The sequence below is a fragment of the Pholis gunnellus genome, assembly GCF_910591455.1.
Source record: "Pholis gunnellus genome assembly, chromosome: 22".
In the NCBI taxonomy this organism is placed as follows: Eukaryota; Metazoa; Chordata; class Actinopteri; order Perciformes; family Pholidae; genus Pholis; species Pholis gunnellus.
In genome coordinates this window covers 15,802,071-15,816,160 of record NC_136549.1, presented here as the reverse complement: position 1 = coordinate 15,816,160, position 14,090 = coordinate 15,802,071, and the positions used below count along the sequence as shown (strand labels likewise).

The window sequence follows — 14,090 nt, the reverse complement described above, 5'->3', positions numbered from 1 at the left end:
GTGTATTATCTGTAAAAAAAGGAAGTTTTCTTTCCCCCCGTACTGCTACATGTCATGTGGACGGTGCTGCATTGTGGTCAGTTTTTGTTTGCGGTCTCAAAACCCAGAACTGTATTGAGTTCCGCGGGCTTTGGGAATCCTGAGCAGAGCTGATAACTTCCAGGTTGCCCGACAAAAAGATCGTCTACTTAGAATTTAAAAGGTGGAGGAAGCTCCAGACACTTTGCGGCTGATTCAGTGGTCGAAACCAACGGAGTTCCTCTTATTTTGCCAGCTGAATCATTTCTCAGCAGTAGACGTGATGCATTCAGCGATATGTTCATTAATTCACAGAGGTGTTGTAGTTTTTTGTTCATTTTAAGGATATATGTTGCTTGAAAAAATTAGATTTGATCAGGTTTCTGTGTCTCATCGATAAAAGTGTAGAAGAAGCTCGTTGAGCGAGCTTAAATCAAAGGGAAATGACAGAAATGATGCTGTTTCCTGATGAGTCGTCCTCACTAAATGAATGCTAGGTGTTTGATGTGTGTGTGTGTGTGTGTGTGTGTGTGTGTACGCTGTGTGACGGTCGGTGTGTTTATGTGTCGGTGGGATGAGACAAAAGCCCCTTCGGCCCGCGGTGCCTGTGTGGCCTGGCCTCTCTGACCCCGCCATTTGATTTGTTCCTCCATTGGCTCTGTTTATTTCTGCTCTTCCTGTTTGTGCTCAGCTGACCGTACGAGCTGTTCCTGTGAATGCTGGGTAAAAAAAAATAAATGATATATAAGGCAGGGTGTTGCTGGTTGTGGTTGTGGTGGGTAGGGCAATGTGTCAAAGATCACACGGAGCAGGATGAGACAGAAAAGACGGCTCTCGACCACAGTGCTAACATGTCAACAGAGATTAAACTAGTTTATTATTTTCAAAGAGGGAAAAAAAATTACGAAACAAAAAAGCAGTCATATTTTACACTAGTGATTATTATTAAATTTTTACAACCATTCAGTCTGCATAACATAAAGAAATAATTCTACATCTTTGTTTATTTCGTATTTTTGGTACTCTGATTTATACATACAAATAACAAATACAGGAACTTTTTTCACAATGCATATAATCTGTGGGCAGGAAGAAAGTCTTTCAGGTGAACAAATTTTCTGTGTGCGTGCGTGTGTGTGTGTGTGTGTATGTACGTGCACGCGTCAACACAAACCAATTGCCCGAGACCTATAGCACATCCAAAAGTAAAAACAAAAAAAGAAGAGACGTCATTTCAGCCGGAGCCGCAGACTCTCTGCAAACTTAATGCAACACAATTCACGCAGGCGAAAAACCGAGGCCTGCCCTTTCTCAAGAGTCTCCTCACCTCCTCCTCCCTTGTTTCCTTTCCTCTGGGACTCTCCTCCCTCGTCTCTCCTTCTCGTACCCTTCTCGTCGTTAGCTGCCCAGGGGCATGTTTCCTTTTTTATTTTTCTCACTAAATTAAAAAGTCTTCATTAAATGTACTGTATTTCATACAATTTGTACAAATATATTCAACGTGTGTCTCTCCTCATCTCCAGCGTGAGGAGGAAGAAGAAGATGAAGAAGAAGGGGGAGTGTGTGTGTGTGTGTGTGTGTGTGGAGGGGGGGGGGGTGGTTCCTGTTACACAGGTGCAAAGTGAAGAGAGGCGGGGTTAGGGTGAGGTCGTTGTAAAAGTTTTTTCAATGTTCTTGTGATGTTCGTATGTGGAAAAAAAATGGCTTTTTGTACACAAATGGAGCTCCTTATCGTGTGGATCAGCTGGGGAGGGCAGCCTCAATGTGGCGGTGGTGGTGGCGGCGGCTTGAGGAGAAAATATTCTTTCTCTCCCTGGTTGGAGGGAAAGCAAAATCTCTCCCCCCCCCGGAGGCCAGCGAGCCACGGTCAAGTCTGCAAAGCATTCACATCGCAGAGGTACACTTTGATTTTATAAAAATAAGATACAACTGAGGACAAAGGAGCCGAAAGCCTGCTGATCTCGCGCCGCAGCTTGGTGATGGTGGGACAAAAGGGGGGAGGGGGGGGGGGGGGGGGCCGGGGTCGGAGGAGGAGCAGTTAATTTGTCTTTTAGGATATGGAAGCAGAGGTACCGAGAGATGTGGTGGGCGAGGCCGAGGGCGCTGCGCGGGGGGAGGCCTAACCCATGGCTGTGACCATACTGGAAGGGTGGTGGGGGGCGAATGAGAGGCCGGAGGAGGGGTGCATGGGTGTGGGGGTGCTCAGCATGTGGCCGGAGTGCGAGAAGGGTGGGAATGAGGACATGTGGCGGGACAGGGCGGCCGGGCTGAAGGAGCTGCTCTTGTCCATCAGGCTCTTGGAGTAGTCGTCCATGCTGTCTTGGGACTTTTTGCTCTTCTTGGACTTGCTGGACATCTTCCTGTTCCTGGTCTGGATGCCTTCCTTCTTCATGGTCAGAGGTCGGTTGATCTGCTCTCGAAAGGAGACAGAGAATATGGCAGATTAGTATTTTGTCGCAACGTGTGCGTTCACACAGGATAGAAATCTTTTTTTTTTTTAAAAGACATCGTGGCTCCATTTACATTAAGCAATAGAATAATAATAAAAAAAGAATCCTTAAGTGAAGGGAGTTTCAAAAGAAGACAGAAGATGTGGCACAATCTGAGCTTTTAGTTTCCTCTTTAGATTCTGGGGTTTTGGGGAGACATAATGATATATAATGGAGTCCCATTACGGGGCAAATCTGACTGTCCCATCCTGAAACGGATGATTGTTTACATACTTTTTGTGTGTGTGTGTGTGTTGGGGTGGATTTAAATGTTGATTCATTTAAACTGAACTGTATCTGAGGCTGCGACCGTGCCAGAGAGACAGGGAAGATGTAGAGAGAGAGAGACTGTGTGCAGAAACGGTCTGGCAGCTAACGTCGACCACAGAGACACATGGCCACGACGACCGCCGGCCTCGGCCAAGTCCTCCTCTCCACCTTCCTCCTCCTCCTCCTCCTCCTTGACCGCGTGGCCCGTCTCCTGGCCAAAACGGGGCCACAGCTGCCATATTCCAGCGAAGGTTTAGCCGAGAGCTGGATGATGGAATTCAGGGCCGGATTACGAGGAGAGAGGTGGACGAGGCCGACTGGCTTCCTGATCTCGGGGAAACGGGAAGCGGGAGGTTCTCCTCCTGTCTTCAGACGCTTGCCCACTTTCTTCACCGGCTCTTTAAGCAGAGCGGCCCGGATGATCGGTGGAGGGCAGAGATCTGTGGTTTTGTTCTCTGAGATGTGGGTGACTCTCTCTGCCTTGCTTCCAGCTTTGAAGGCCACGCTACGCCCACCTACAGCTGGTCAGCCGCCCCCCCCCCCCCCCCCCCCCCCCAGCGCTCTTTAAAGCTGAGACGTCTACCGTCTCGCAAGAGGGAAGAAACCCCGGGCCCTCCGGGCCGCCGCCGCCGCCGCCGCTGCCTCGGCACATCAAACAAAGAGACGAGCCAAGGAGTTTGAGTCAATGACCGCCGCAGAAATACGCAGTGCAAGCCCCTCACATCCTCTCTCCCCAAACACCAGCAGCTAACCACCAGAACCCCCCCCCCCCCCCCACACACACACACACTCCTGAGCAGAGGTGTCAAACACTTCGGTCAGACACGAAGAAGATGAGAAAGACATCTTTTCACACGCGGTGACTCAAACCTCTGATTACTCAAGATAGCCTGTGTTTATAGGCGATAACAAAGCCTCGTGTTTGTGGCAACTTTTTTTTTTGTTTTCACAAGCGTCTTATCTATTCTCAGGTGTTTTTCGGCACACATGCAGGCGAGCGAAGACTTCGCTAAACTCCCCGTGAACAATGTGGAATTTGTTTCAAAGGGAGCGAGCCCCAACACAGAAGTCCGGATTTACCCTAAAATAAACTCCCAATCTACGCCGAGGGTCGGGGTCAGTTCAGATGCTAACCCTTTTCTTTTCTTTAAACCCCCTGGTCCGAATGTGTTTCTGCAGCGCCTATAGCTATCTGCCAAAAGTAACATGGGAAAATGATTTAACAGGGAGCGCTTGCGTGACAAGCAGGGCAGCAGAGCAGGATACTCTTCCCCTGACACACAGGGGGGGGGGGGGGGGGGACAGTTTATCTGTTGTCTGAGAGAGGCGAAAATATTACCTACACGTGGCCTCAGAGCAGTTAGCCTGCTTCTTATTATTATTAGTTTCAGCCACAATGGCTGTTTGATTAAAAGTGACAGCTTTGTGCACAGGAGAGGAGAGGAGAGAGAGAGAGAGAGAGAGAGAGAGGGGGAGAGAGGTAGAGAGAGAGAGATAAACGAGTCCCTGGGGTTTTCAGATTGAGGATGTGAAATGATGTGGTGAGGCGCTAACCAAACCCCAAAACGAATCAGGCGGATTGGTGGTCAGAGGGGGGGACTCAGAGTCCCTGGCGCGCGTGGAACCAAAAGGCTAGAAATAAGAAGAAAAAAAAATTCGGCCTGGAAATTAATCGAATTTTAATTAAGCCCCCCCTTCTTTAATATTCAAAAGCAAGGCGGCTGCGGGCTTAGTTCACTTCGGTCTTATACATTTTAGATTCGCACTTACTGCCAATAAATCATATTAATTCTACAGTATTTGTTATCGCCGTGGCCCGGAAAGTCTCTGCAGGGACGAGTCCGATCAAATATTCAGAGGAAGAGGAAGAGGAGGAGGAGGAGGAGGAGGAGGAGGAGGAGGAGGGGGGAAAGGTGGCCGGCAGGATGTGATGAGAAAGACGTAACGATGGAGCTGAAGCGGTGCGCGCTCTGACTTGTCGGTATGACTTCCTATGGAAGCTTTATTACTTACATTGTGCAGTTTGTAGTACAGGCCGCAGGCGTTACACACCGGGTCCCCGTTGGCGTTTCTCCGCCACAGCGTCGTCGTTGTCGTCTGGCAGTTTGCACACGACGTCCCCGCCCGTCTGGCCGCGGACTGCACGACACAACACACAAGGAGGGAGAGAGAGGCCAAAGAACGTCACATGACCACGTAATGACCCAATCAACAAGCAGCTTTATTCTGACACGTTTAACGCCGAGATTCAGGGGTGTCATTTATTTTAGAAAGCACTGAAATGCAGATGGACATTGGGCGTTTTATTTGGAAATGTAGTAACTTTCGGGGCTCTTAGCCCCTCAGGAGGTTAAATACATCAAGATAAATTTGGTCTTTTAGGATGTCTTTGTGTCATGGCAGCCCTGTAAACATGGCGCCTTACATCTCTATAAATGCAATAAAGAAAATATTTATTTTCTTTCATTGCAGATTAAAAGCATTCTTTCTTTTCACTCATGTGCATTATGTAAAGCTGTTTAAACCCCGTGGTGGTCAATAAAGGCTTTATTGTGAATGTGCATACACTCTTAATGTCCACCCATAGGAATTCATATTCTGCATTCAGTGCAAGCTAAAAAAAATAGTTTGAAATAAAGACAGAAATAGCAAAAACAGAGCTGCTTTCACTCGAGGCTAAAAATAGAGCACATACCTCCTGAGAATAAATATTTACAGAAGACATAAAGAGCAGTGGCTTGAAATGGGAGAGCTATTAAATCTGATTAAATCCCCCCCCCCCCCCTCCCCTTAAAGTTCGTCTTTGTGTCACGAGGGCTTGTTTTAAACGTCGACCTCGTGACGTTAAACAATAGAAGTGAAGAGGAAGGGCCTGAACATATAGATTCAAACACGAGACATTGTGGGTATAAAATATGAATACATCATGCAGTGAAATGAACCATATGAGCATATAATTGCACGCCAATTAAAAGCATAATAATGGAAAAAGAAAAAAGGTGGATATTTTTAGCTCCGCTGCAGGCTACCACACAGTGAAAGTCATGTCTTCCCGTGGATTTAGCTGCCTGTCTCGCGGCCCAGCTCGCTGCAGTGGCTTGACATTGATGTTATAATCTCTAAAAAAACAATCAATAGACAGGTGACCGCAAAGGACACACGTAACGTAAAGGGACTACATTATCTCGGGGAGGGATTTCCAATTATACACACGTGGTGGCCTAATAACCCCTGCTGCTGCTGCTGCTGTGTGCTGCGAATAAGCAATCAGATTGGAGGAATAAGCCTCTTTAAATCCATATGTGCTGTGTTTTATGTCTGGTTCTGATATTTACTTTCATTGTATTTTCTTCTTTCACCCTCTTGATTTTTTTTTTTGGGATTACGCCAATTCACCAAATCCTTTAATAACTTCAATTTATCTGCCATTAAAACGTTAAATATTAGCAGACAAGATATCAGTTGGTCGGTGTGATTAATTATTACACAAATGGTCCTAAATCCTCCTCTGATGTCTTTGGTCTGGCCTATAAATAACGTTTTTTTTTGCCCTCTATAAATAAAAAACGAGCAGGTCAGATGTTGCGTGGCAATTACCCACCTGACCCGCGTATTTTAAGGAGAGATTCTAACACTAAACAATCTCAAGTCGTGACTCTGTGCTGGCCTGGCTCGGGCTCCGCAGCCCCTCTATGTTTTGACTGGGGAAGCGGCTGTGTTGTTAAAAGCGACTTATCTGCGCTGCTCAGATATCCGGCAGCCCTTTCCTGGGAAGTCAGGTTTTCACATTAGAGGCGAGGTGGAGGAGAGAAAAAGGTCCAGAGCTGGACTGGACGGCCATCTTTGCTTCAAGAGATTTATTTTAATGTTTCTCTTTTTCATAAGAAGGCATGTGGGGGGACGGGGACGGGGGGGGGGGGGGGGGGGGGGACTCCTCTAAAGCTCGCGAGAGGGGCTTTCCCTAAAAATAACTGCAAAAAAAAAAGCTCCACCTGAAGCAATCGTAAGAATTGCAACAAATGTATCCTAAATACTAGAATGTCAAAATAATATTCATATGATGGAGCTCATTGTGCGTTTGTTTGAATGCAGGCCTGCAGCCACAACTCTTTAACGGAGGCAATGCATCTCCAAAATACACATACAGGCCTATTGTTTAAACAGAATACTGTGAATCAATGACAATTTTAGCAAATAAAAAATAGCATCGTCATTGCATTTATTAAAAAAAAAAAAAAAACTGTGCAGTTTTTTTCTATGGTAGTATCTGAAAACAGAGACCTGCACTTGTCGAGTCAATTTCCTGCAGCTAATAGGCCTACTTCTTCCTGGATAGGGGAAAAACAGAGAGAGAGACGGAAATGTCATCAATAGAGAAATGTGGTGGAGACGTACCAGCCGCCGCTTGGGTTTGATGAGAGGGCGATTCTGCCCGTTCATCTTGTGATAGAGTCCGCAGGCGTTACACAGATAGTGACCCGTACCGTCCCGCCTCCACAGCGGAGTTGACGTGGCCCCGCAGTTCACACACTCTCTACCTTCTGCAAGAGCCAACACACGCACACGCACACACACAAACACACGCACAGAACATGGAGACAGTAACCCAGGTCAGTTGGTCCTTAAAAATAATTGTTGATGCATGTAAATTATGTTGAAAACAGAAACGGTTGTGGCATTTATTTTCTTATAAAACATTAAAGAAAAGCATCAACATCAATTACAATAATGTAACATTGCATATGACTACTGCAGCAGTTATTTTATTTATAACACACACATACACATACACACACACACACACACACATTACACACACGTGGTAGGTGTTGGTGGTGAACTCAGCAGTTGTGTTAAGGTCCATAAGGTAGATTTTATTTTCAATATATATCACAACATCTTCAACTGTCCTGTGACAGGATTCTCAGACGAAGCAAAATGCACTTTGGTCCTTGAGAAATAAAAATAATAAAATCTAATCGATTAGGCCTTCTTCTTTCTTTCATCAGCCAATCTCTCTTTTTGATCATAATAATAATAATTAATAATAGTATATGTATATTATGTCTTTTAACAGGCTGCGTCCTTTGTGGTGATTGAGATGGTGTTCATGTTTGACTGGCTCTTCTCTAGTGACACCGACAGGTGAGACGCGCACTAACAGTTTGAGAATGAACGGGCCTGAAACTGAAACAAGGGCGCTGCAGCCACAGTCGGATTATTTGAAAGCAGAGACTCACACAGGGATTTTTGTTTTGTGCAACGCCGAGAGCATTTTGCATTTTCATGCAGCCGCACTTCCTCATTTTTCTGAGAGATGCAAAAACACAAAGCTCGACTTCTTCACACAGAGAGAGAGATGCATCAGTCCGGGTTGTGCCGCGTTTTGACGCGACAGACATGACGTCTCCGTGTGTGTGAAGTTGAAGTGTGTGTGTGTGTGTGTGTGTGTGTGTGTGTGTGTGTGTGTGTGTGTGTGTGTGTGTGTGTGTGCGTGTGCGTGCATGTGTGTGTGTGTGTGTGTGTGTGTCTTTAAAAAAACCTGTCTTTTCTGTTGCTGAAATCAAACAGGGATTGTGCAGAGTGCTGGAGTAAAAACAGGCCTCCGCGATGCAGATTCTCTGTGTTGCACACGGAGCATTTAGGTTTCCAGAGAAATGAAATTTACACCACGCGCACTGCGCACTGGTAACCTCGTAAAAAACGGGAAATACTCATCAGATCGGGAAATATCTTAAAACGCATATTATCTCACATTATCCTCGAATTAAAAATCTTTATTTGCATTAAGTGTGTGACGTTGAATAATCTCGATGATATGCATCAACTAATCCACTGTTTTCTATAGCCGCTGATATTAATCTCATTACAAGAAAAACTGCTTTTCAGCAACCTTTAAAATAATTACCCCCGCGCTCACAATTTAGAAAATATCTCCCCACACTCGCTCTCGCTCTCTCCCTCTTTCCCTCCCCTCCCTCCGCGGTTCGTGCACTCTGCCACGGCGGCGGCTCGCCCGCTCTTTTCCCTGTGAATGAACGAGCAGCATCCGGTGCCCTACCGCTGGGTAAACAATGCAACTGTGGCGCGCACTGGTCTGACAGTAATGGGATTATCTTAAACATATAAACGGGGCGACACAGCCCAGAGAGCTGGCTTCCCCTCTGTCTCTGTGTGTGTGTGTGTGTGTGTGTGTGTGTGTGTGTGTGTGTGTGTGTGTGTGAATGTGTGTGTGTGTATGTGTGTGTTAGTAGAGGAAGAGGAGAAAAAACGACCTAAATTAATCTAAAGCTTTCAACTCTGAACTCTGTTGAGGATTTTATTTTAGTTGCGGGAAAATATCCAATGAAGTCTGAGAATTAAATCGTTTTAAATTGTATTCTTCTATTTGTTACTCAATGTATTTAATCTGTTTATACATACATTTAATTATTTTAATGTTTAATTTAAAGTCGATTAATATTTGTATTAGTATTATTGTTGTTGTTATTGTTGTTATTTTGTATTAATATCTTCAAATAATTGTGTTATTTTTTAAAATATGTTTTATTATTATATCTATAATTATTATCAGACGATGAAATAAAGAGCTTTGCGACATTTTAATGCGCCTGTTTCGAGTACAGGTCGACCTGTATGGCCTTAAAGCTTGTTCATGAGAGGGATGAATGAGCTGCTCATGGGAATTTTTTTTTTAGTATGAGATTAAACATGGCTGATCATTAAGGCTGCAAATCTGGGGAATAATGTTAGATCAAAAGGGAATGTAATAAAGCGCAGCCTACCTGAACAGGACCTTGCTTTTGGTCTTGTTTTGGAACCATAACTAGAAGATGACCCACCTATCAGGCTACTTGGTGGGAAGAGGCCTGGGCCGTATTCGGGGACATAGGATGGGTATGTGGCGATGGGGTGGTGGTGGTGGTGGGCAGAGGATGACCCTGCTCCGATTGATGCCACGCTCCGGCTGTGAGCAGACTCCAGTTTCATACTCTCGGCAGGGTCACCTGGTACTTTATGCACTCTTTATCCTCCTGCCGCCCGGAGCTGGTCCCCGGGGCGGATATGCCCGGGTCCGGGGACACGTCTTTCGGCGGGGTCGGGGGAAACGTGAAGAGGTGCGGACTGGAGTGACCGGTGGACAGGGAGGAGGAGGAGCCCGGGGGGGTAGACGGACAGGCTGGTCGGGGAGCCGTGGTGCAGGGGGTTCTTGGGGAAGGGGCTCAGGTTCCAGGGAGAAGTGCTGTGGTGCGGGGCGATGCCTTTGCTCCCCTCCAGCCAGGGCAGAGAGCCGTGCAGTAACGAGGGACGGCACACCTGGCTACCTGGGGCAGCACAGAAACACAAGAAACCATCAACAACCTGACCTCAGTCTGCAGCCACCATAAAAACACTGCCAGTAGCTGTAGGCCTGAACACACACTGAAAGATGAAAGCACACATTTACGCACTGATTTACCAAACACGTTTACATTTCATTATTAATATGCAACACAGCGATTTAATTTGCCTCCAGCTGCTCTTTCAAAAAAATATTTTCCATCGAGATTCTGCTGCCGTCTAGAAATCATCAGATCCCCTCTCATGGGGAGAAAACGAGTTTCGTGTGGCCACGCACGTGCACGATTCTGCCCCTTTTTTGCCTCCTCCACTAAACAGGCCTTCATGCGACTGAATACTTATAAGTCCGAAATCCTCCAAACAAACAGCGTCGTGATTGACGGCTGAGGAAGTTAAAGTACAATAAAGGGAACTCCACAAATGACTACGTGCCTGTGAATGGCAATATTTATGATGAAGATAAATATTGTGCACGCGCTCAGAAGTGAAAACATGCTACCGAACGTTCCCAAAATATTCTCTTTTTTAAAAAAATACGTCTGTGCTAGCACGTCAATTTGTTTAACTCAAAAATCGATTGGTTTTGGGGGACAAAAAAACTAATTACGCACGGGCTGTTTGAAAAACGTCTGACAGCTGAATGTAGTATTTTGTTCGTGTTTGTGAAGTTCAGAATATCACATAAGCGGAGGCCAGAAACCAAAGACAAACTGGAGGTAAACCATCCGTATTCACGGCGTGGTTTCACGACACTTTACGCTCTCAGGTTTTTTAAGACGAAGTCAGCTCAGGCCAAAACCGAAACCCGGTCTGGATCCCAGTCAGATAATACAAATATTTCCAAACGCAGTGACAGTAATTGAGTGTCTGCTGCGGGGAGGGGAGTCCATTACGCACAGGGATCCAACCCGGATAATTTGCACATTATTAAATAAAAGGCCTAAAGAGGCCGTTTACTTACTGTGTGGAGGAGGAGGGTACCTCTGGACGGCTCGGACAGAGTTTCCATAGTACGGAGAGACGTGGTTCCCCTGTGCGTCGATATTAAACAGTACATCCACATCGTCAGGGAGCTGATACTGCGAAGGGTCCATGTATGAGTGGCCGAGGCCCGGGTGATGTGAGCCGGGATGCTGCTCGTTCAACACCGCGGGATGATGGCTCATCCATCGTGGCTGGTCCGCACTTACTTCCATCGCTTTGCTTTTTTATTCTTCTTTTTTTCTCTTTAGTAAATGTTCATGCGCGGCGAAGCAAACTGGTACAAGTCAAGATAAGAAAGAATCAGTCCCAAATCCGTGTTTCTTTTCTTGGGGGGTTAAATCCACAGGTTCCGCGCTTGCTTCCGATCACCTGGAGACAGAGAGGAGAATTGAGTCTTATTTCCTCCAAATTGTTCACATGCAGCACGAATAAAACAGACTTAAATGAATTCACCCGAGTTTTATTTTTAACAATAACAAAAAAAGATATTTAAACACGAAACATACCCCACATTGCAAATGCAACAAAAGGTGTTTGTCATATAAATACGTCCAAAATGGAATCCAGTCCCACGAACAGAGTTCCTGAACTTCTTCCTCTTACGAAAAAAAAACAAAAAACAAAACACAATGTCAGTGTTTCAGCCCAGCTCAACAAGTATGCAGGGTTTCTGTGCGGGCGCAGGGCTCGTTTGCAGCGGGCGGCTTCACTGCACACTGACCAGCACCAGCGAGTTAAAGTCACTGATCAAATCTCTGTTTGTGCGCAGTTGTAGCCTCTCCATTAACTCCGCTCCCCTCTCTCTCTCTCTCGTCTGTGTGGCTGCTGCTCGCTCAACCTTGCTTTACCTCTCTCTCTCTCTCTCTCTCTCTCTCTCTCTCTCTCTCTCTCTCTCTCTCTCCTCTCTACAGCTCCCTCCTTTTTTTCTCTCTTTTTTTTTTTTACAGTGAAGGCATTCTTTCAGGATGGCGCCAGGCAGCTCAATGCTTGCAGACAGCTGTGGCGCGACGCAACTTAAGGAGGGTCTGTCAGTGTCATCAGTTAAGGGGAGGGGCCTGCCCTAATTGAATATAACGTGAGCCAGGAGGGATGCAGAAGTGCTGCAAGATTTCTTTATTTTTTCAATGACCTTGCCAATATATAAATTTTATTAAAATGGAGATACTTTTTTTTACTTAGGCCTCATAAATCTTTACACCGAAGTTATGCATGTAAAAAAATACAATTAAAACATCCACCCCTCATAAAAAGTATCTGAGCCAATTAATTAAAAATAAAAGCAGTACAAATATGAATGATTTTTGGCTCTTAAAGTCTGTCGTAGAGGGAAAAAAAGAGGCTGCAGCCAGAGCCTGTTGCTCCGGGCCAATGGCAGGTTGCAGGACGTTTATACGCTCTTAAAATGTGTGACAGTGCGTCCTCTCGCGGTGACAGGCGCATTATTCTAATGGGAGATCCGAGTTCAGCCGATCTCCTCACCGTGAAGCGGGCGCGCGGACAAGGACGCCTGAGAGACTGAGCCTCCTTAATAAATAAATAAAAATTAGAAAAAAGCCTAATGTAGGCCTTTACTGTCTGTCAGTTAACTCACCAATATCTGTGCAATAACCTCCTCTCAGACTGACAAGCAACAATGGCTCATGTCATTATTTATTCAAAACAGTGCATTAAATGTAACACGATAGCGCGCGTAGGGAGTGATTCACCCAACCTCGCTTTTCATCTTTTTTTCTCCTTCAAGTTGAACAGATCATTTAAAGAACAACCTTTCACCCCCTTTAATTCAGAAAAGGGATTCCTCTATGTTGAGTGTCACGCGGTGTTCACTCCATCGCGCGGCAGACAGTGAGCTTCTCCTCGGGGAAGTATTTTATGTCTGAAAGGTCCAGTTTGGCTTTCTCCATATTCCGACAGCATTGGCAGTGTGTGATAGTAGACGTGTGGTGTGTGTGTGTGTGTGTGTGTGTATGGTGGGGGCAGCCTCGGCGGACGCCACTGGATGTGACGTCACCGCGGTGTGTAAAAAAAAAAAAGTCAGGAAATGAACCCCCTCCGTGGCGCGCCGGTGGGTATACAGGCAGCGGGAGCGCGCACGCACTTGCACCACGTAGGTATCAGCAGCAGCAGTATCCTGTGACGGAAACATCAGGTAGGTTCAGTTCAATGTGGGGGTTTGATGCCTCCGCACCCAACAGGCATAAAAATAGTCCGATAAAGATTGTATTTTAATCATTTTAAACACAAGGCCCGCGCGCTCAGAGTGACGACTCCAGTTTGTGTTTTATTCGACTAATTCCCAATGTATCCCCCCCTTTCTTTTGATATCGAGGCTGTTCTCAGCCGGGCGCGTGGGAGCACAGGCTCAGCGAGACTTGGCAAAGCGTCGTTATTTTCCCTTCTCCAGGATAGACCTACCTGGAGAGAGAGAGAGAGAGGGAGGGAGGAGGGGGGGCGTTCCGTACTCAGGAAAAACCTGAGACTGAACTTGGATGCAAACTGCTGTAGCTTCCATTGTCAAGCTGTCAGCGGACTCGTGTAATTATCCTCTTGAAAAGTCTCGCGCAGCCATTATCCACAAAGTGCCCGTTATAGGTGCTCAGAGGCAACACATGACGGTGAATGTAGCCTAAAATCCCGATTATGTTTTTTTTTTTGTATTTTTTTTTTGTTTCTTGACTGGATGTATCCAAGCTTAGAGAACGGGACATGGAAGCCATCCCATGACTTGATTCCCAAGCCTCGGTGTCAATAACGCTGGAGCTTATTCAGCACCGAATAAGACATGGCTCGCTTTAAAGAAAAAGAAAGTTGTCATTTATAATCCCCCCCCCCCCCCAACAAAAAAAAAAACCTGTCTTCACGGAGGGAGAAATGGTGGCTTCACTTCCCCTTTTCTCCGCCACTGTGTCAAGAACGAGCCCCCTGCGTTGGTCTATTTTTTTAAGTTAATGGCCTACAAATAGCAGCGCTTGTTGTGCGTAAAAGGTT

General features: G+C 46.0%; 1 protein-coding gene across 1 annotated transcript; it reads right to left on the bottom strand.

Annotated features, from left to right (window-relative positions):
- Positions 1 to 865: 865 nt before the first annotated feature.
- Positions 866 to 11,997, bottom strand: gata3 (GATA binding protein 3). Its single transcript, XM_079184074.1, is given in 8 exon segments — positions 866 to 2,428; positions 4,791 to 4,916; positions 7,173 to 7,318; positions 9,563 to 9,772; positions 9,775 to 9,943; positions 9,945 to 10,102; positions 11,080 to 11,471; positions 11,609 to 11,997. Coding segments are annotated over 7 exon segments (1,335 nt in total). The 5' UTR covers positions 11,315 to 11,471; positions 11,609 to 11,997; the 3' UTR covers positions 866 to 2,137.
- Positions 11,998 to 14,090: the final 2,093 nt, after the last annotated feature.